The 23,615-nt window shown below is 42.9% G+C and overlaps 1 protein-coding gene across 1 annotated transcript in view; it reads right to left on the reverse strand.

Annotated features, from left to right (window-relative positions):
- Window positions 1-8,726: 8,726 nt before the first annotated feature.
- The window catches only part of LOC126336670 (dehydrogenase/reductase SDR family member 11-like), a 34,355-nt gene continuing 19,466 nt past the window's right edge, over window positions 8,727-23,615 (reverse strand). Inside the window, exons 3-6 of the mRNA XM_050000617.1 lie at window positions 22,704-22,833; window positions 16,931-17,060; window positions 13,258-13,404; window positions 8,727-8,969 (exon numbers count right to left, since the gene is read on the reverse strand). Coding sequence (XP_049856574.1) covers window positions 8,931-8,969; window positions 13,258-13,404; window positions 16,931-17,060; window positions 22,704-22,833 — 446 coding nt within the window. The 3' untranslated portion in view covers window positions 8,727-8,930. The remainder of the gene's footprint in view (window positions 8,970-13,257; window positions 13,405-16,930; window positions 17,061-22,703; window positions 22,834-23,615) is intronic.

Genomic DNA, 23,615 nt, shown 5'->3' on the forward strand with positions numbered 1-23,615 from the left:
AAATAGCAAAACTCCTTTACTACTTTAAGTGTCTCATTTCCTAATCTGATTCCCTCGGCATCACCCGATTTAATTCGAATACATTCCATTACCCTCGTTTTTCTTTTGTTGATGTTCATCTTATATCCTCCTTTCAAGACACTGTCCATTCCGTTCAACTGCTCTTCCAAGTCCTTTGCTGTCTCTGACACAATTACAATGTCATCGGCAAACCTCAAAGTTTTTATTTCTTCTTCGTGGATTTTAATACCTACTCCGAATTTTTCTTTTGCTTCCTTCACTGCTTGCTCAATATACAGATTGAATAACATCGGGGAGAGGCTACAACCCTGTCTCACTCCCTTCCCAACCACTGCTTCCCTTTGAAGTCTCTCGACTCTTATAACTGTCATCTGGTTTCTGTACAAATTGTAAATAGCCTTTCACTCCCTGTATTTTACCCCCGCCACCTTCAGAATTTGAAAGAGAGTAATCCAGTCAACATGGTCAAAAGCTTTCTCTAAGTCTACAAATGCTAGAAACGTAGGTTTGCCATTCCTTAATCTAGCTTATAATATAAGTCGTAGGGTCAGTATTGCCTCACGTGTTCCAATATTTCTACGGAATCCAAACTGATCTTCTCCGATGTCGGCTTCTAATAGTTTTTCCATTCGTCTGTAAAGAACTCGCGATAGTATTTTGCAGCCGTGACTTATTGAACTGATAGTTCGCTAATTTTCACATCTGTCAACAACTGCTTTCTTTGGGATTGCCGGCCGCGGTGGTCTCACGGTTCTAGGCGCGCAGTCCGGTCGCAGGTTCGAATCCTGCCTCGGGCATGGATGTGTGTGATGTCCTTAGGTTAGTTAGGTTTAAGTAGTTCTAAGTTCTAGGGGACTGATGACCACAGCAGTTGAGTCCCATAGTGCTCAGAGCCATTTCTTTGGGGTGGAATTATTATATTCTTCTTGAAGTCTAAGGGTATTTCGCCTGTGTCATATATCTTGTTCACCAGATGGTAGAGTTTTGTCAGGACTGGCTCTCCCAAGGCCGTCAGTAATTCTAATGGAATGTTGTCTACTCCCGGGGCCTTGTTTCGACTCAGGTCTTTCAGTGCTCTGTCAAACTATTCACGCAGTATCATATCTCCCATTTCATCTTCATCTACATCCTCTTCCATTTACATAATATTGTCCTCAAGTAGATCGCCCTTGCATAGACCCTCTATATACTCCTTCCACCTTTCTGCTTTCCCTTCTTTGCTTAGAACTGGATTTCCATCTGAGCTCTTGATATTCATACAAGTGGCTCTCTTTTCTCCAAAGGTCTCTTTAATTTTCCTGTAGGCAGTATCTATCTTACCCCTAGTGAGATAAGCCTCTACATCCTTACATTTGTCCTCTAGCCATCCCTGCTTATCCATTTTGCACTTCCTGTCGATCTCATTTTTGAGACGTTTGTATTCCTTTTTGCCTGCTTCATTTGCTGCATTTTTATATTTTCTCTTTTCATCAATTAAGTTCAATATTTCTTCTGTTACCCAAGGATTTCTATTAGCCCTCGACTTTTTACCTACTTGATCGTCTGCTGCCTTCACTACTTCATCCCTCAAAGCTACCCATTCTTCTTCTACTGTATTTCTTTCCCCCATTCCTGTCAATCGTTCCCTTATGGTCTCCTTGAAACTCTGTACAACCTTTGGTTCATTCAGTTTATCCAGGTCCCATCTCCTTTAATTCCCACCTTTTTCCAGTTTCGTCAGTTTTAATCTACAGGTCATAACCAACAGATTGTGGTCAGAGTCCACATCTGCCCCTGGAAATGTCTTACAATTTAAAACCTGGTTCCTAAATCTCTGTCTTACCATTATATAATCTATCTGAAACCTGTCACTATCCCCAGGCTTCTTCCATGTATACAACCTTCTTTATGAATAATGATAGGATCATATTAATAATTATTCTATAATAAATGTTCTTTTTTGAGATTTTCTTATGAATAAATTAAGTAATTTTCCGACTCAGCCCAACCTCTTATTTGTCGTGTGGCTAGAGTTGGTGGCGATCCAGTCTTTTACGTGGACGTCAGTGTCAGAAAGAATTTTCTTATTCAAGGAGCGCGTGGCTGTTTTAGCCATCAGGATACATTTAAAGTGCGCTTCACGCTTCTTACACACAGCCGCCCTGTACTCACGCTGTTTACAACTGGATAATGTGTATTTGAGTACTTAAACATAACATCTGATATCAGTCAGGTTTGTATTGGCATTGGTGTGCCTTACGCATAGATGTATGCGTCTCGACGTCATAAGCGACATGTTGCGAACAACTCAGGAGTTATTCTTCAAAAGACTTCCTCATCGCACTTGTGCAACTCTTCATTAATCTTGCACCAATGTTGAGCCTCGCGGGACCGAATATTCTCCGTGATCAGTTGTCTGGCGTGGTAAGAACAAAGTTTTGGTGGTGGAGCCTCGAAATTATCAAGAAACTCACACATCCGAGAAGGGAAGTGTGTTGGAGCTCCATCCTATCGTAAACAACCATCATCCACTATTCCCCTATCTTGAAGCGGAGGTATTAACCACATTTGAAACATGTCCAATTCAGAAAGTCCATGCACGTATCCTTCAGTAAAATGTGGTCCAACAAAAGGTGACATCCCGACCTGTATCATAGCGTGAGATGGGTTCCATTCCTAGTCTTGTGCATAATGGGAGTTTTCCGTGGACTAGAAAACAACACTGTCCCTTTGTGAAGTGCAATGCATTGTATATTATCCGAAAATAACACTCTGCAGCGACACACAGGATTTATAAATTGCGGCAACAAAACACCGTAGACAACTCACTGCGTGGTGTAGATCCATCAATTTTCGAATCTTTTATAAGTGAACATGCTTTGTTGATGGCGACACTTGAAGTTCAGCTGCGCTTTTGCGAATAGAGACTCCTCAGGTGCCTGAGCTATGGCCGACGCACGTTTCCTCTCGTGTCTTCTTTATTATGCGTCTACTATGGTGCCTCTCTGACACTGTCTGAAACAAAGGCACAGTTCTCCCATTCAAGCAGGAGTGCTTTACCGGGTGGCCATGTCATGGCAAGGATACGAATAAAACAAGTCTTTTATTTCCCCTAGCATACAAAGTAGAGAGTGATAGGGGACTTCTCGAACACCGCCGCACGGGATGAACTGAGTGTTTACGGACCGTGTGAATTTTTTCCTTCGTGTCTTCGTTTTTAACTAATTGTGAGTAGTACTGCTGAGATTTAAAGAGGTAATCAATCAAGAATTTCCTTCACCTGATAATCGTATAAGTTTATATACACTACTGGCCATTAAAATTTCTACACCGAGAAGAAATGCAGATGATAAACGTGTATTCATTGGACAAATGTATTATACTAGAACTGACATATGATAACACTTTAGGCGCGCAGTCCGGAACCGTGCGACTGCTACGGTCACAGGTTCGAATCCTGCCTCGGGCATGGATGTGTGTGATGTCCTTAGGTTAGTTAGGTTTAAGTAGTTCTAAGTTCTAGGGGACTAATGACCACAGCAGTTGAGTCCCATAGTGCTCAGAGCCATTTGATTACACTTTACCGTAATTTGGGTGCATAGATACTGAGAAATGAGTACCCAGAAGAACCAAATCTGGCCGTAATAACGTCCTTATTCGCCTGGGCATTGAGTCCAACAGAGCTGGGGTGGCGTGTACACGGATCGAATGAAGGGTAGAGCCACGGGTCGTAACACATCTGAAACGTAGTATCCACTGTTCAAAGTGCCGTCAATGCGAACAAGAGGTGACCGAGACGTGTAACAAATGGCACCCCATACCATCACGCCGGGTGATACGCCAGTATGACGATGACAAATACACGCTTCCAATGTGCGTTCACCGCGGTGTCGCCAAACACGGATGCGACCATCATGATGCTGTAAACAGAACCTGGATTCATCCCAAAAAATGACGTTTTGCCATTCGTGCACCCAGGTTCGCCGTTGAGTACACCATCGCAGGCGCTCCTGTCTGTGATGCAGCGTCAAGGGTACCCGCAGCCGTGGTCTCCGAGCTGATAGTCCAAGCAGCTGCAAACGTCGTCGAACTGTTCGTGCAGATGGTTGTTGTCTTGCAAACGTCCCCATCTGTTGACTCAGGGATCGAGACGTGGCTACACGATCCCTTGTAGCCATGCGGATAAGATGCCTGTCATCTCGACTGCTAGTGATACGAGGCCGTTGGGATCCAGCACGGCGTAACGTATTACCCTCCTGAACCCACCGATTCCATATTCTGCTAACATGCATTGGCCCTCGACCAACACGAGCAGCAATGTCGCCATACGATAAACCGCAATCGCGATAGGCTACAATCCGACCTTTATCAAAGTCGGAAACGTGATGGTGTGCATTTCTCCTCCTTACACGAGGCATCACAACAACGTTTCACCAGGCAACGCCGGTCAACTGCTGTTTGTGTATGAGAAATCGGTTGTAAACTTTCCTCATGTCAGCACGTTATAGGTGTCGCCACCGACGCCAACCTTGTGTGAAAGCTCTGAAAAGCTAATCATTTGCATATGACAGCATCTTCTTCCTGTCGGTTAAATTTCGCGTCTGTAGCAAGTCATCTATGTGGTGTAGCAATTTTAATGGCCAGTAGTGTAGGTGATGATGTAACTCTTCTTCCTGCAACGCACACTTCTACCATGTATGTTTCGGCATAAAAAAACAATGAAGGGCAAAGAGACTTGTTGATTGGCTTCCCCGTCGGTTATTGACAGAATATATAATGTTGACAAAAACACATGTCACTGATTTAAAATTCTATATATTTATCTCTGTACAGTGGGTTGGCATCCAATTCGTCAACTAAAATATTTCAAATTTTTTAGCAAAATGAAGTTTGTAAGTGCCCCGGAATAGTTTTCGCAGCGGAGCGGAACAACAGAGGATGTGGATCGATTAATACTGCTCTGTATTGAGTGACTGACTCTAAAAACTAGGAAGTCTTCTCTGAATGACTATAGACTCTGGTCATACAATTATTGAACGAACATTGCAAACTAGTAATAAAATTGCGCCAATGGCATACCAATGCCACATCGAAGTGTTACGTCTTTCCTGCGAGAAATGCTCAAAAATAGAACCCATCATACCATCATACAATAAACATTTCGTGAATTAATGAAGGTATAACACATCTGTAGCTCAAAATAAGTTCGTATATTAAGAATTATTTGCAACTACAGCCAACGAAGGTTACATTAGGATAGCTGGAGGAATAAAGACAAAAGCGAACAGCCAGGCTCCTCCTAGCTGCTCATTAAAAAGTTTGAAGACTGTCTCTTCTTTTACTGTACAGATAACGCGAATTTGAACATAGACTCTGCAAATATTTACACGAAATTTTACACAAATATGATCTTTTATAAAGTATTATTACAGTACCTGAAGGTGGCATTACAGCCGAATACCACTTTGTAAAATAAAGGGCTAATTACTGTAGAATATTACACCAGTGTCGTCTGTTTTTCCTTTCACAAAGCATTGTTTCCTTACAATTCAATTATTCCGACTGCAACCGTTTTTCTGGGCTGCTGCTCCGTACGCCAGTCAGAAAACATGGCGCCTAATTTGTAAAACCTGTTCAGTAGATGAACTATTTCCGCAGCGATCTTCAGTACAGAATAGAAGAATAGTAGTCACACTGTAGATGTTATGTAATGTTAGGAACATTATGATTGTTTACCGCACAAGTGGATTTGAGCTAATGAGACAATATTAAGTAATTATACACACAGTGACGTGAACGAGAGATATAACAGCGAAACAGATCGGCTCACTTTTCGCACGTAGTCCTTGCTTACCTGCTGGTACGAATTATTTATTTATTTATTTACAATGCCTACCTTTTGGCACAGGAAGTGATAGCGAGACTGCTAAGTGCAAACTCGGCTAAAGAAGACGAAACTGATGTCAATCTCCATCTCAGGCCTCATTCACAAATCGATCTTACCAGAAAACCTAAGACAGACTAGTTTTTCTGTATTAACGGTGTGGGAGAAATGAGCCAACAGAAACAAACGGGCTTCACACCCGGTGCAGGAAAATTTTAGAAGGCAACCAGTGTAAAGCGACGAACAGTTCTCATTATCTTTAAGTGTAAGGAAATAGATGAATGAGGAGCCATTCCTTGAAAAACTATTCGAGTTAACTTTAACTTCAAACGCATAATTGTTACTGTCGATAGTATTCCCATGACGATTCGTGAAACTGCCATATGCACTTTCTGGAACTCCTTTAACATCCGTGCGTGCACCAAGGAGCTTCTCCATTGCTGCCACAATCCATTGCAGTGTGTTCGTGAACTCTCGTTGCACCAATTGTTCGTCTGATTTCTTCCACGCTCAAAGGAATTTTGTGCACTTATGGTCGGTTGCTTGAGTGGAGCGAAAACAAGACTCTCTAGAAATTATGCTACGAGTTTTTGTCATACTTCTCATAGCCAAATGAAGAGTGGAATACCTACAATCAAACTGGCCAGCTTGAAGTCTATTATTGCAGAACAAGTATTTATTTGCTTGAAAGTAATCACGATGATTAAGAAAAAAAATAATGATTTGAAGGAAAATTTTTGTCCGAATTTCCAAAGCCAAACGAACAGTGCGTAATGGACAAATGGGGTATCAACATGTCCAACGTGAGGTCTAATTTTCCACAATAATATTTAATTGCTATAAATAATGCAGGTGAAAAAGGAAAGCTTAGTTAACGAGTCCAGGTAAAATTACACAATGAATTTTGTCCTAATTTTTATATGCAAACGAACAGTGAAAAGTGTACAATTGCGCTATCAAATTACCCTGCGTGTTTAGTTTCGCAAAAAAAAAAAGAAACTTAATTACATGAAAGTAATCATGGTAATTATGAGAACACAATTATTTACGTGAGAGAAAAATGAAATATTTCACTAACAGCTGCTGCGAGCTATGTAAATGAGGTCTCAAAAAGTTCATTTCTCGAAGGCAAAGCCATTTTGGGCATGAAAAATTAGATTAGTTTCAAATTTAACTGTCAAAATGCTTCCTTCGAATCAAGTATGAAATTCAGGGCATTTCGAGAACAGAAGACGCTGGGAAAGCCGGATATTACTTCTGTTTCACTCGATGACTTTCCGTTTGTTACTACGAACTGCGTCCTTTCTGAAAGGAACTCACGAATCCAGTCGCACAACTGAGGCGATATTCCATAGCCACGTTCGCTATTGTAGCCGCCACAGTCAGTTTCCAGATACAGAGCGAATGAGGATATGGTTCGGCACGAAGAAACTGGGATCTGGGCTGGATTTTCCGTAATCCGCCAAACGGATGCCCTTATGAGCCGACTGGTCGAGCTGACACCGGAGAGTAATTTCTCAATGAAGGCCGTTGCAACAAAAGTTCTTAAAGATCTGTCAGGAGGCAGCGCTTTACAGAAGCGCGGTAAGCAGGCGTAGGAACGGGCTACGAGAATGCCTATATTCTGCTCCTGATTCTGACTGGATGAATAGCCTACATGTTAAATAATTTCGTGGGGCGTTTTGGAGCTTGCGAAATAGAGAATTTAAAGGGCAGCCCACGCGCAATGAAGCAGGAAGCTGCGGGCCTTCTATGATGGAGTTATGTGTTTTAAAGTGCTTATCGTTCCCGAGTTTTAGACGCAGTGGTGCTCTGTGATCATCGAGATGCCAGAACGATTACAAATCATTCGAAAGTGCATTTTCGTGCCCGGGTGTTGAATTGCGATAACCGACTCTCCTGTTTTTCTCAGCGTGATTTGTCGATTAATGAGACTAGACTTCCGCAGTCGAAAGAGGCCTTAGTGCAGAATCTGGGAGCCATCAGTTAGCTGAAGCCGGTGTTGATTGAAAGTGACGGACTTGGCTAGGGTTAAGATACCATTTAATTTCACTTATGTAGTGCTAATCTCAGTGTGATGTTTTTGAGTGACCTTGTTTCTGTTGGCTTTGAACTGTGTTTGAACTTTGCTCAATTCGTTCATCACCCTAGTCAACTGCGGCTTCACGATACGTATATTATTGTCGCGATGTTATGTCGTTTTCGACGGAAAACGCTTCTAGAAACCGATGACCTGACACTGGGTGAAATGTTAATTAAATCAAGACTCTACGCTGTCGACAGGCGTTGATATACATCAACGGCTACAGTTGAAAGTGTGTGCCCCGACTGGGCCTCGAATCCGGGATTTCCTGCTTACATGACAGACGCTCTATCCATCTGAGCCACCGAGGGTACAGAGGATAGTTCGACTGTAGGGAATTATCCCTTGCACGCTCCCCGTGAGACCCACATTTCCAACATAATGTCAACACACTACATTTGTAATGGCCCTGCCCATTACACTCATTACTCACGGCAGACAATCTTACAGAGTCCCGTAAGAGTTCGGGCAATACGTGTGCATCCGCACATAAGAAAAAGGTCAATGGCCGCTTAACCGTAAATACATGAAGATGGTATCTGTTCTTTCGGAATAGCACTGATTTATAAGACTAAAATATGGAACCGTAGCAATTTGGATGACTTCGCAGCGAACATTGCTGAAATATTTACAGCCGTCTTTATTTACTAAGAGTTTATTTCATTAGTTGTGTGTGGTAAATAAAAAAATGAAGTATTTCATGAGTATCGAAAGAGAATAGGGTATTCTGCGTCGTTTTTGTCAGTAAACAGGAAAAGGTTAAACTTTTCAATATCTTTATTAGTGGTCTCATGGATGTTGTTCTGGACATGCAGTATGAAATACCAAAAAGTATGCAAAATCGTAGAAAAAAAGGAAATGTAGACACATTTTTTGCTAACGTGAGAGAAGTTATCCACAATATAAAACGTTTATTCAGAAGAAATTGATGAAAACGGTGAAGTCAGAAGAGCAGAGACGAGCTCATGAGCTGCCGGTAGGATAGATAATGACGTCGTGAACCTGAAACAAAAGTACAATTTAGTCATTACCAGTTTAAGAGAGAGAAGAAGTAGTGAATAAGCAAAGATACGTAGGAAACACAAACGAATTCTAAGAATATCAAGCTATAGATATTTCTGTTACACAGCTTGCCTGTCACTCTCTCTACGGCCTGTTCCTATTTCCTTCAAAACTTCTATTCCCAGGTCACATATCTTTCTGAAGTACTTTTTCTATCAGTCACCATAACTATGTATCACTTTAAGGAGAGTGCACTGTAGTTTGGAAGCGTCTAACAGCCACTATGACTTCAGCAAAGAAATACAAGCACATAATAGTGCGGAGCTGATACACTATGTACTGTAAAGGGCAAGCGACGTCTTCGTTGACAGTAGATAGGAATCGAACTTTCTGATCGTGCTATTGACGGAAAGGATTGTAACGATAGCGGGATTTTGACTGATCAATAAATTACGCCTATCCAACTACACCTTTAATCCTCCAGTGTTGTATAAGTCTCATAGCTTTTCATTCCACCAACGCTCTTACAATACGACGCTTAAAAATAGAATCAATTACGTTCTTATTCACTGCAAAATTTGTGTCTGACGTCGGGCGAATTAACAGAATCAAATTAAACTCAATGTCAGTCACATCTGCGAGAATTTTAAGCCTCATTTACAAATGTTTTCCAATTGTAATGAATTCAGTGAGATATTAATGGCGTCGTGGCCGAGTATCCCTACGGTAAATAAAGATCAATCAATACCCTACGATAAGCTACGTCAATAGAGCAGTAACTGGGGAATCGATAATAGTCGAAATGTGGACCATGGAGAACGAACTATACACAAAAAGCATTGTCAAAGGCAAGTGAATGAGAGATTGGTCTAGAAATGAAGAAGAGTACAGAGATCTGACGTCTGTTTGCTCAGTCTACGGAAGCTGTTTTACACTGAGGCGACAAAGGTGGTGGGATACCACCTAATACCGTGTCGGACCTCCATTTGCCAGGCGCAGTAGAGCGACTCGACGGGACACGGACTCGATACACGTCCCCTGCAGATAAACTGAGCCATGCTACCACTATAGACGTCCAGAATTACGAAAGTGTTGCCGGCGCAGGATTTTATGCACGAACTGTCCTCTCATTTACGCCCCACAAATGTTCGATGGGATTCATGTTGGGCGATCTGGGTGGCCAAATCATTCGCTTGAATTGTCCATAATGCGCTACAAACCAATCATGAACAACTCTAGCCCTGTGACATGATGCACTGTCACCAATAAAAATTCCGTCGTTGTTTGGGAACATGGAAACCATGAATGGCCGCAAATGGTCTCCAAGTAACCGGTTACAACCATTTGCAGTCAATGATCGGTTCAGGTGGACCACAGGACCAAGTCCATTCCTTGTAAATACAGTCCACACCGTTATGGAACCACCACCAGCTTGCACAATACCGTGTTGACAACTTGTGTTCATGGCTTCGTGGGGTATAAGCCACATTCGAAACGTATCATCAGCTCCTACCAGCTGAAATGCGGTTCCATCTGACCAAACCACGGTTTTCTAGTCGTCTAGGGTCAGTAGTTACTGTCACAGGGCCGGGAGAGGCGGTGCAGACATGCTGTACGGTTAGCAAGGGCACTTGCGTCGGTTGACTGCTGCCATAGCGTATTAAACTAAAATTTCACCGGTGCTCTCAGTCGTTAAGCGAAGGCCGTCGGCCACTGCGTTGTCCGTAGTGAGAGATAATGCCTGAAATTTGGTATTCTCGACACGCTCTTGACACTGAATTCCCTAACGATTTCCAAAATGGAATGTCCAATGCGTCTGGTTCCAACTACCGTCCCGCGTTCAAAGTCTGTTAACTCGCGTCGTGCTGGCAGAATCATGTCGAAAACCATTTCACATGAAACACTTGAGTAAAAATAGCAGCTCTACCAACGCATCGCCCTTGTAAACCTTGTGTACGGGGTACTAGACCATTTGAATATGTGAATATCACTATCCCGTGATGTTCGTCACTTCGGTATATAATGTTGATTATGATTAGAACTCACACAGGGGCGCGAACATTGCATAATTTGTTACATGTAAGAAAAATATGAAAATTTTCTGTTGTGATTCATTCAGAACCAGATAAGAGAAATGGTAACAGTAAACACTTTATAGCTCTTCAAGAAACAGAAATTTTTGCCCTGGATGAATCCCAGCTCGAGAGCCGAAATACGACATACAAGAGCGTGCAACCGTTTTGTTTTGTGGATATGGAATCAAGAAAGCAATTTTTTTTCCTACTGTACTCTAATCCTTTTTAAAAGGGACTATGTTCTCAGATAACTGAAATTAAATTTTCTATAAAGAAAATAAGAACCCACCATGGAGATGATCAAAATAAAAAAGCATTCTGTTTGAACGGACAATATTCAGATGTGTTCGTATAGACCTTTACGAGGTGCATTCAAGTTCTAAGGCCTCCGATTTTTTTTTCTCCGGACTGGAAAGAGATAGAAACATGCTCATTGTTTTAAAATGAGTCCGCGTTCATTGTCAATACGTCCCAGAGATGGCAGCACCATACGGCAGATGGAATTTTACCGCCAGCGGCGAGAATGAAAACTGTTTTAAATACTTAAAATGGCGACGTTTTCCTTACTTGATCAGCGTGCAATCATTCGTTTTCTGAATTTGCGTGGTGTGAAACCAATTGAAATTCATCGACAGTTGAAGGAGACATGTGGTGATGGAGTTATGGGTGTGTCGAAAGTGCGTTCGTGGGTGCGACAGTTTAATGAAGGCAGAACATCGTGTGACAACAAACGGAACCAACCTCGGGCTCGCACAAGCCGGTCTGACGACATGATCGAGAAAGTGGAGAGAATTGTTTTGGGGATCGCCGACTGACTGTTGAACAAATCGCCTCCAGAGTTGGCATTCCTGTGGGTTCTGTGCACGCAATCCTGCATGACGACCTGAAAATGCGAAAAGTGTCATCCAGCTTGGTGCCACGAATGCTGACGGACGACCACATGGCTGCCCGTGTGGCATGTTGCCAAGCAATGCTGACGCGCAACGACAGCACGAATGGGACTTTCTTTTCGTCGGTTGTGACAATGGGTGAGACGTGGATGCCATTTTTCAATCCAGAAACAAAGCGTCAGTCAGCTCAATGGAAGCACACAGATTCACCGCCACCAAAAAAATTTTAGGTAACCGCCAGTGCTGAAAAAATGATGGTGTCCATGTTCCGTGACAAGGAAGGCGTAATCCTTACCCATTGCGTTCCAAAGGGCACTACGGTAACAGGTGCAGCCTACGAAAATGTTTTGAAGAACAAATTCCTTCCTGCACTGCAACAAAAACGTCCGGGAAGGGCTGCGTGTGTGCTGTTTCATCAAGACAACGCACCCGCACATCGAGCTAACGTTACGCAACAGTTTCTTCGTGATAACAACTTTGAAGTGATTCCTCATGCTCCCTACTCACCAGACCTGGCTCCTAGTGACTTTTGGCTTTTTCCAACAATGAAAGACACTCTCCGTAGCTGCACATTCACCAGCTGTGCTGCTATTGCCTCAGTGATTTTCCAGTGGTTAAAACAGACTCCTAAAGAAGCCTTCGCCACTGCCATGGAATCATGGCGTCAGCGTTGTGAAAAATGTGTATGTCTGAAGGGCGATTACGTCGAGAAGTAACGCCAGTTTCATCGATTTCGGGTGAGTAGTTAACTAGAAAAAAAATCGGAGGCCTTAGAACATGAATGCACCTCGTACTAAGGGAGCGAATGATCGCAGTCTGTAAATTACTGAACCCTTTTTCCATGCGTTTCGGAAATTTGTGTTGTTTGTGTGGTCTATACGTATGAAGGAAGTTGTGAGCAGCGCTAACAGTCAAAAGAGTTGATCTACAAGTTTCCGTCTATAAGATCATGGTTCATGTCCTGCGCGTCATGCCGAATGCACAATTTTTGAGAGGGAAAGATCCGTTAAAGGTTTTGATAAAAAAAATTAACCCCATCCAAAGTATTTGTTTGTTCCATGACTCTCTCTTCCATCACCTCGTAGCGAACGATGTCCATTTTGCTAGTAGATGAAGAGATTGACACTCCTTAAAACGAGGCGCCTTTCTGATGAGTATGCACGGGTGAAGACTCAATAACTCTATATCTGTTCAACTTTCTTGTCAAGGCAACGTGGTTCTATAGAAGGTGTTACAAGAGTTGTATAGTCCAAAATAAAAATATCAGAAGGTAATCGATTTTCTGAGACGCGAAGTAGATCGGTAGGAGCCACATGAGCTTACCTGGACTCGTGGGTGCTGCGACAACATGTAGAGAACGGCCTCCGCGACGTCTTCAGACTCCAGGCAGGGAATCGTGTCGTAGAGGTTCGGAGGAAGACCATCGAAGTTCGATAGAAACTCTGTCCTCACTGCTCCTGGAGAAACTTCCTGTTTTGAAAGATGGTGCATTAATTTGGAGCTTGTCTCTGACTCTTCATATGTACAATTATATTTCGTGACCAACATTAGCGGATTAAATTGAGTGACGGATTAGTAAAAGCACGACATCACTTATCAGAAATTGTCAAGAAGACACACGAATAAGTACCCAAAAGAAACGGAACTAACTTTTTTGAGCTTTTGTAGTACTGCGTTTTGCCGCTAAGATCGCATGTAGCGAATATTCCAGAGTCATTAAGCCGAGTGCCGTGGCTGGAGGAGGTCTGGACTAGTTTCGGCAGATTTTATAGTAACTGATATTTTGTATGGCTATCGTTTTAGCAACCGCTGGTTTTCATGAACAGCGTGCGGGCGTGAAATTCTACTCCTTGCTCGTGAAGAGTCGATGGAAACTCTCGAAACTTTAAAATCAGTGTCCAAGGACGCTGCTGTGTGGGAAACTCAAGTTTATGAGCGGTTTTCCCATTTCAAAAATTGTGAAATGTCGACTGATGGCAAAAGTCACTCTGGTCAGCCTTCCACAGCCCTAACACATGAAAATGTTGAAAACATTCGTGCAGTCGTCAAAGATGATCGACGACGGGCCATTGAAGATACTGTGGGGCTGGCAGAAGTGAACTGGAGGTCAATGCAGCAAACTGAAGATCTGAGAATGAAAAGAGTGGTTGCCAAATTCGTGCCACGACTGCTGCCTGATGAACAATAATAACAAGATCGCCTGGAAACATGCTGTGCTTCTAAAGACGGATCCCGAAATGATCCAAACCTTTTTTTCGAAAATTATCACAGGCGATGAAACTTGGTGCTTTGCTTACGATTTTGAATCCCAGCAACAGTCAAACCACTGGAAAACTTCAAGTTCGCCTTGTCCCAAGAAAGCTCGTCAGGTGAAATCAAACATTAAGGCAATGCTGATTTGTTTTTTCGATGAGAGAGGAGTCACCCATTCAGGCTTTCTACTTGGAAGTTTTGAAAAGATTGCGCAACTGTGTGAGGTGGAAGCTGCCTGATTGCCTATTTTGCGGCAGTCAGGTGATTGATTTTTCCCTCATGACAATGCCACTACTCACACAGCTCTGTCTGTGCGACAATTCTTGGCCAAAAAGGTCTGATCCGTGTTTTACCGCTCATACTCACACAACCTTCCCCGTACGACATTTTTTGTTTCCTAGAATGAAAAGAGACATGAAATGAAAGCACTTTGCTGAAGTTGCTGAAGTGAAGAAAAACACGATGGAGACGCTGTCAGGCAACACAAAAGATTGAATTTAAACAATGTTTTGAAAAATGGAATAACAGATTAGGCAAGTGTATTACTGCAAACGGATAGTACTTTGAAGTGGTTTGAAGGTTAGTGCTTAAAATGTGAATAAGTAAGTTTAAAAAATTGGTCCATTTCATTTGGGCACCACTTCGTCCCTACGTTTCTCACACACATAAACATTAAAAGACGATAATTAAGGATGGGTCCGACAATTTGCAAGTGCACAGATTTTTTTTTTTTTTTGTTTAACACCCAAACGTAAAAGGCACTCAAGATGGAGAAACGGCAAACAATAACAAAAATGGCCCGATGTTTTACGAAACTGGTATCTTCAACTTGGCGCGTTGGTGGGATGATTGCCTCATTGCCCACGGCGAATTCTGCCTAAATGCCACACCGATTCTGGGCCATTGAAGGAAAATTTTTGATTTCTCCTTAAACATTTTATTTCTACCAGCTTACATTTTCCTGAAATGCCTCATCCGCCTCCACTATTAACTATATCTTCAATCTTTAGTCTTTCTCTATACCTTTGAGTCCCAGTTATATTTTGTTCCTATTTAAATATAAATTGCACATGGCTATAACTACTAGTCATGTCAAAACCAAGCAATGAACGCCTAGATTGTATTTGGCTTTTATATCTGCGGTTGTCTAGAATATAATCTATTTGGTATCTAGCACTATCTCCTGGTGCTGTCTGTGGATACCGTCTTCTGTTAGGAATTTTGAATGATGTGTTCGTCAGGATCGTGTTACAGTGTTCACAGAATTCTTATAGCCTTTCGCCTCTACTATTTATGTTTTCCATCCCGAATTTGCCTACCGAGCGAGGTGGCGCAGTGGTTAGCACACTGGACTCGCATTCGAAAGGACGACGGTTCAATCCCACGTCCGTCCATCCTGACTTAGGTTTTCCGTGATTTCCCTAAATCACTCCAGGCAAATGCCGGGATGGTTCCTTTGAAAGGGCACGGCCGACTTCCTTCCCCATCCTCCCCTAATCCGATGAGACCAATGACTTCACGGTTTGGTATCTTTCCCCAAGCAACCCCAACCCGAATTTGCCAACCCATTCTGGACTGAGGCAGCTGTCCAAACATTGGAGACACCTATTACCATAACACTGACGTTTTTATTTGTTATTCCTAGAAGTTCTCCTATTTGATCGTGCTTATATTCTACTCCCTATTGTTCACTATTTCTTGTATAGTGCGTAGGTGTACTGGAGAAACCTTTAGTCGATCTTTAACACGGTAGGTATTAATAACACTGTTCTTCCATTTACTATAAACAGATAGGGAATTGCTACATCACTTGATACAGATTTTTCTTTCCAGTAAAAATACCTTTGCGATTTCTGATACATCTAACACATCTAGTTCAGCATCTTAATTTTTCTAGTTTTCCAGAATTTAATTCTTCTGTTTTTGCAGCTAAACTGGAATTATTGCATTCCATGTTGCAATTTTAAATTTTCTACTACTTTCCATTTTTCAAGGATTTCGCTGAATATGGACGTGAGAAACCTTGTTGTGGCTGCTTCTCATGGACTGCGATTACCATGGTCTGTGGTCTGATTTATTTCCTTCTTTCTATCCATTTGGCTACAGAACTTGTGATATCACTAATGTATTTAATGCGGTGGTTTTTCTTTGGTTTCCTCCTTCTCTTGACGTTGATTTTCAGTTAGATTTATCCACCTTTGCGGTACATTTCTCAACCCCAGGACAAGAGATTGCCCTAACTTCCTTATAGTGATCATAAGGAAGGGGACCGTTTATACCGGCATTCATTTCGTCCCCACTTACGTTGGCAGCCTACGGCATTCATCCCGTCACCACGATTAGTCGTAAGTCGGAAGAGTCAGTTCATTGGAATAGAACTAAGTGACCTTTCCTCGGTTGACTGAAAGGACTGAAGTCTTCTTTTGTCAAAAATGAGTTTCATGGAGAACATATAGCACGGAACGGGATAGAAAAAGAGACTGTAAAAGTAATAAAACACTACACAGCAGACTAGAAAATCCTGCCCCATTAATTTCAATCGCTATAAAACCGTTAATACGAATGATACTTAAAACGAAGACCTTGTTTTAGGCTTATTGTTTGATGAGTGGAATATACCAGATATGTAAGGAGCCTTAGCAGGGATGTGAACTACTTTTAACAATATGGTGATGGAACGGTGGTACCTAATGTGGAACTATAACGGTCGATGGCGATGGCTAGTTTATGATTAAGAACTCACCCCGACACGAATCTTGCTCTTCCTGGCGACCAGGTCCTTCCGGAGTCCTTCCAGCAGTGTCTTCACGGCGTGCTTGCTCGCTGTGTACATCGACAGGTAGGCGGCTATTGGAGGATTGTGCGCCACAATACTGTGAACACAGAGAGCGTCGCACGTAAGTGACGAATCTTTGTGTTTGCTATAATAGCCTACAATGCATAGATTCAGTAAGAGATTACTTAGCTCATTGCAGCTAGAACGGTCACGACAAAGAACAAGTGTGTTCAAGTGTGTGTGAATTCCTAAGGGACCAGGCTGCTGAGGTCAACGGTCCCTAGACTTACACACTACTTAAACTAACTTACGCTAAGGACAACACATACACCCACGCCTGAAGGAGGACTCGAACCTGCGGCGGAAGGGGCCGCGCGATTCGTGAATGGCGCCTCAAAGAAAAGTGACGTGAAGACAAGAGATGACACTCGTGTCATGTTAGCCAGTAATTTTATCTCTACGATTAAAGATCAGCATAGGTACACCGAAAAGTGAAGACTTGTTACTTAACTTGTAGTGTATTAGTAACTTATTTTGATTGACAGGACAGAAAGGAGATGAAATATATTCTACATTATCAAAAGTATCTGGATCACTGCTTCTGGACATTTATAAAGCGTTTGTCCAGCCTTGGCCTCAATGACGGCTTGAACTGCCGGGAACACTTTGAATGAGGTGTCTGAATATCTGTGGAGGAATGACAGCCCATTCTCCATCAACAGCCGAAATCAGGGAAGTGGTGGTGGTGGTGGTGGTGGTTAGTGTTTAGCGTCCCGTCGACAACGAGGTCATTAGAGACGGAGCGCCAGCTCGGGTTAGGGAAGGATTGGGAAGGAAATCGGCCGTGCCCTTTCAAAGGAACCATCCCGGCATTTGCCTGAAACGATTTAGGGAAATCACGGAAAACCTAAATCAGGATGGCCGGAGACGGAATTGAACTGTCGTCCTCCCGAAAGCGAGTCCAGTGTGCTAACCACTCGCTCGGTCCAAACCAGGGAAGGTCCTGATGTTGGAACCTAGGTTGTGGAGCGAAGTCAATGTTCTAACTCACCCCAGAGGTGTTCCATTGGGTTGAGATCGGCACTCTAGGCAGGCCAGTCCATTTCAGCAATGTTATTGTCCACAAAAAATTGCCTCATAGGTGCTGCATTATGATAGGGTCCATTGTCGTGCTTATGTAATCATCCTCTCCGAATATTTCATCTACTGCAGGCAGTACACAGTACTATAAAATGTGTTCACATCCTTTCCCATTTACCGTTTCTATGAGCATAGTAGCAGGACTACAACCTAAGGACGATAAACTCCCCCATACCGGAACACCACCTCCTCAATAATTCACTATTGTCACTACAGCACCACAACACCTAACACGGAATCTCCCGTCGGAATGCCAGAGGTTATGGTGTGATCCATCGCTCCAAATCACTCGTTTCTAGTCATCCACTGTCCGGAGGCGTCGCCCTATACGTCTCCTCAAGCGTCGCTTAGCAATGACTAAAGAAATGTGTGACATTTGAGATCCTGCTCGACCATTCTATGCCATTCTTTTTAACTCCCTACGCACAGTCTTGTACGAGATGAGCTGCTGGTAGCACTTTGGAACTCACTTCCTCTAATTTCATGCCTTTTTGTTTACAACTACCTTGCGCAATGTTCGACGCTGTCTGTCTGTTCGTGGTTGTTTCTTTTCATTAATGTTGCACAGTCACAACATCAGCAGTGCGCTTGGGCAACTTTAGAAGGGTTGATATGTCCGTGATGGATCTGTTACTCAGGTGACATCCAATGACCAGTCCTTGTTCGAAATGACTGAGCTCGCCTGACAGACCCATCCTGCTGTTACTTCTTCCTTAATGACAACACGTACTGCTCGTTTCCTTTCATATTGACGGATCCACCTCTCATGGCATCTAGTGGTCAATTCCGCAGTACATAGGAGTGTGCGGATAGTTTAATCACACAATGTGCTATAATCCCTGCGTGCAGTGGTCCACGGCAGAAAGCGCATAACATCTCACCTTCAATGTCGAAGAGACAAGAATGGGGTTGTGTTGCACACGCGAAGTACGGAATCACATGTGACACGACTAGAAGCTTTCAAGAATATCTTTCTACAAAGTAAGACTACAACTCCTGTCGCCATATCCAAACTTCCTGTCCCCAAGTCCCTGTCTGCCCCACTGACACGTCGCTGCACCCAGCCAACTACCTACGTCCCTAACTGACTTCTGTAGACATCAAATACTTTGCCATCACTTCTACGAAATATTCACCATTCTGGGCATCCCCAACTTATCCTAAAAGTTCAACTGGATGTCTGCTCTATATTCTGTGTCAATGCCACAGCTAGAGTTCCCAAAACCATTCTCACTTCATTTTTACCAAAGTAGATATCCTCGTAAAATTCCTCTCACACTTAACAATGTGCTGTACATTCCATCCTATTGCAGCCAACCTCCTCCAATGCACACCACATTCTATCCCTTCTATTCACACCTCGTATGTCTACCTATAAATGCTTCCTTCTTCAAAAAAAGAGATGGCTTTAAAAGCCACTTGCTCCTCTCAGCTCCACTCACCCTAGAACCCCTTTCTATACTCCTGCTTTACCCGGAGCTGGTAATACTGCCTCTGAAAATTCTCCCATAAAATTCAACAGCATCTCTCTGCATCGTTAGCAGGAAAACAACAACGCCGCATTAATCGCCACTGAAGTCTTCTTCACCATATCCAGATTTCGTTGTCTACTGTCAATATTTTTCTATATATTCAGTCTCCACATTATAATTTTGAATTCATACAGGTGAAGAGAATTGCTGTAGGGCAGTCCCTCCCCCCCCCCCCCCTCCATTTTCCAATGTGGAATGAAAGAAGAATAAAGAAAGATAGAAGGAAATTGAGGATTTGCATGAAGTCAATCAGTTTGTTTCTGTAACTGTGAAGGCAGCAGAGATGGTTGTGATCTAGGCTCCATAATGGAGACTAGGCCTAAGAAAAAGCACTTTCATAGAATTTCTGGAACTAGAAAATGTCATTCAACAATATACACACATGTCGTCACACGCTAAGATCAAAACCAACAAGAGTGGCGCACTGTCAAAAGAGAGTACGTATTCTGGGTTGGGGAGTGAAATGGTGCACTTACTAGATACGTACTACAACAATGAAGTACGTGGAACAGTGCGATTCTTGAGTGAAAACGGCATCTTGCACGTAGATAACCCTTGAAATTCTGGCTGTGTGTGAACCATATGCAATTCGTGTGCAGCCCTAATGGAATTGTGCTAACTATTTGACAAGGCCGCACGGATGTGGCTGAAGCTGATCGGAAGAAGAGGCCATCGACGACGACGGAAGACGACTGTGCCGAAGCAGCCGAGGAACTGATTCACGGGATTCTTAAATCTTCCGGTGGTGAACACGTACACACACTGGTTCTCGAATTTCTCCGTGACCAAGGAGCGGATCTCTGTCGTCGAGGAAGTCAACGACTGAGAGAATGTTCCGACCTTTGTTTACAAGAACTTGGTGACTAAGTTGAAAAATAGCATCATTTGTCTGTGTCACTTGAAGTTAAATTAAGAATTCAATGAAGGTGATTTTGCTTGCCACAATAATGTGTAAGTCACTTTTTGAAGCGCTGTCGTACAAGGATCAAGAGAGAATGAGCCGTGGCTGGCTCATGCTAGACCCTGGATTAGGCCTTCGTTGCGATTCTGTGTTTAGTCTCCCGCGGTTCTCGCGATTATGCTGTTATCTCCTTCCGCGAGTGGCAGCAGCGGTGTGTGTCGATATTCCCACCTTGGACAATCTTTGACCTGGCGTTTTTAGTTCCCGGCTGGGCGGTGTGAGACCAGTCGGTCGGGTGGCGTGGAGCAGCGAGGAATTCTCCGCCAGACGTAGTTTGACCGGAACCACTGGCGCTCTCTATGCAGTGTCAGAGCGTGTGGGCTGTTCCTATTGCTACGAGATCCGTGGCTCACCGACCCTGGACGCGAAAGTTGACTTTTGGTTTAATCTACCAGCAAGTCAAGACTGTTCACATTGTGTCGTTTGGAGTTCGTTGTCGGCTGTTGGGGTACTCCCGCAAAGCAACAACGTGGTTTTCAAGATGGAAAATTCTAGCCCCCCTTCAGTGGAGTTTCAGTGCTTTTGGTTATTTGAATTGAAGTGCACCGGCGGAATCTTCTGCCTTGTGGCCGTTAACGTTACGGTTACCTGCCCTAATCGCTGACGTAAATTTTAGGCACTGTAGTTTTCTCATCGTGTTGTTGCTGTCCAGCACGGTGCGTAGTTTGACAGCTCCATGTATGATTGGTTGGGGGCGCCAATGTCTTCTATGTTGTTCTGTTGAACCCCCTGTTGTGCCCTGGTCGGGTGAGGTGCAAGTTATCCTGTTGTTGGGTCCGTTGACTGTCGGTCGGTTGGGTTGTCGTCGGATCGTGAATGGTTGGCCCGACTGCCTGTCTCACCTAAGCGAGCGTTAGTGTTTGACTTCCAGGCCGACCCTCGAACGTCTGAGCGCCTTTGGGTGTACTGCCTTTCTTTTATTTGTTCTTGTTGTTTGTACTTGTATGGCTTCTAGCCGATTCTTTTTAATTTAAGGTTTTTTTGCCCTTAGGGCGTAGGATTCTTTAGGCCTTCAGCCTAATTTAAAGAACTGTTTCACGTAAGGCCTTTGACATTTTAAAAATTTTAATGTTAGTGAATTTTAAGTGTTGGGTCTTCAGCCGATTTTGGGTTTGAATTGTTTTGCTCTTAAGGCCTTCAGCCTAAATTAAAGAACAGTTACACGTAACGCCTTTGGTATTAAAAAAAAATAATGTTATGGAGTTTTAAGTGTTAGGCCTTCAGCCGATTTGAATTTAACTTGTTTACTCTTAAAGTTTCTGATTCTTTGGGCCTTCAGCCTACCTAAAGAACTGTTTTAAGAAAAGGCTTTGCCTTTTAAAATTCTGTTTTGGTTGAGTTTTGCCAAATTAAGAACTGTTTTACATAACGCCTTTGTATATTTTTTTTATTAATGTTGTTTAGCCTTAAGTGTTGTGTTTCCAGCCGATTTTGAATTCAAATTGTTTGCTCTGAAAATCTCAGATTCTTTGGGCCTTCAGCCTAAAAAAAGAATTGTTCTAAGATAAGGCTTGCCTTTTAAATTTCTGATTATGCTTGCGTTTTAAGTTATTGGCCTTCAGCTTTTTTAAAATTAAAGTGGCTTTCAGCCGGTAATAAACTCCCAAAGATTAAAGCTGTATGTCTAAAAAAATTTTTTTTTTTTGGCTCCTGTAATGTTTGATCAAATAATAAAGTTCTATGTTCGAGTGTAACTGATAGCCCCTTATTTTGGCCCATTTCCACAATTTATACTATCTGTCCTGTCCTGCTGGTTCAGCAGGGCATATCCAAGAACAATAACTATGGAAGACCAGGAGGGAAGTGCTCGGATTAAGAAAGGCCCAAGACAAGAATACAGCGCGTTTCCTTAAGCAAAGCAAAGCACATGTAGCTTGCCACCAAAACACCAAGATTTAAGATGCGTGGTGTTTCTAAAAGATTCAGGAAGTAAAATGTTTCGAAACATGAATTCATACATGGCGACATTTTGGAGGGACTTCAGGTGGATGGAAACTTGAAAATTTATTTCTTTGATAAAGATAGTAAAACCAGTAAGTCGCACTTATACCACGTAACAGGAGGGAAGTCGCATAAGACGTTACGTACTTGTTGTAGTGAGCCCTACCTGCTGACGTGGATGATGAAGCCGTCGTCGACGCCTCTCCTCAGCATGTCCTGCACCGCCTCCCTGGTGCAGATGCTCAGACCCAACACGTTCACATCCAGAATGCGCTTCCACTCTTGTGTCTTACCGTCTGCAAACACAAAGAATAGCGGTTTTCATGCGCTGAATGTTCACAGGAAAGAAGCAATATCGTAACTTACGTTTCGTTCATTAGCATTAGGCATTGTCTAGTTTCCGTCCTTTCAGTAAATTGCTAAAATTGTCTTCAAAGACGCCCAGTCCCCTCAAAGGTGCCATTTGGCTTTCCCATTAACAGATAAAAAAATAAAAATAAAAAGAGTACAGAAAACGTAAGTTTGGATGGCCGGATGGGGACATTATTCCTACCTCTTCCGAGTGGGAATCACTGCGACGTCTCACTCGGCACCAGAATACACTGGCAGTGTGTCTTTGAAAATACAATACAGAAAGAAAGAAACGGCATAAGAGTGTTACAGGAAATTTGGAAGAACTGATGAGTACGCCAGATTCAGAATTTAAAAGTAATAGGAAAAGTACATAAAGTATATCCGTAAAAGAAGTAACGGAAACATAGAGAATTAACGTGCTAGATGATTAGATGTTTCCTGTCGTGCCTTAACCTAACGCTGTGTCAGTTCTTGAAGACTGCTCGGTGGAGACTGATATGACATATGTCTTGCCGCCGCATACCAGACATGATCTACGGATGATGAATCAGGGCGCCAGGCAATCCCAGTCCAAATGTGGTGTGAACTGCTGTACTGCGTCTTGCTTACCTTGGTGATCATGAATGATATGGCAACATACCAGCGACCGTACAAGCCACCTTCAAAAATTACCAGTTCCGTCCTACTGGCGGATTCAATAGCTCCCAACACCATGATTTCAGGA

Source organism: Schistocerca gregaria, chromosome 2 (assembly GCF_023897955.1).
Source record: "Schistocerca gregaria isolate iqSchGreg1 chromosome 2, iqSchGreg1.2, whole genome shotgun sequence".
NCBI classification, from domain to species: domain Eukaryota; kingdom Metazoa; phylum Arthropoda; class Insecta; order Orthoptera; family Acrididae; genus Schistocerca; species Schistocerca gregaria.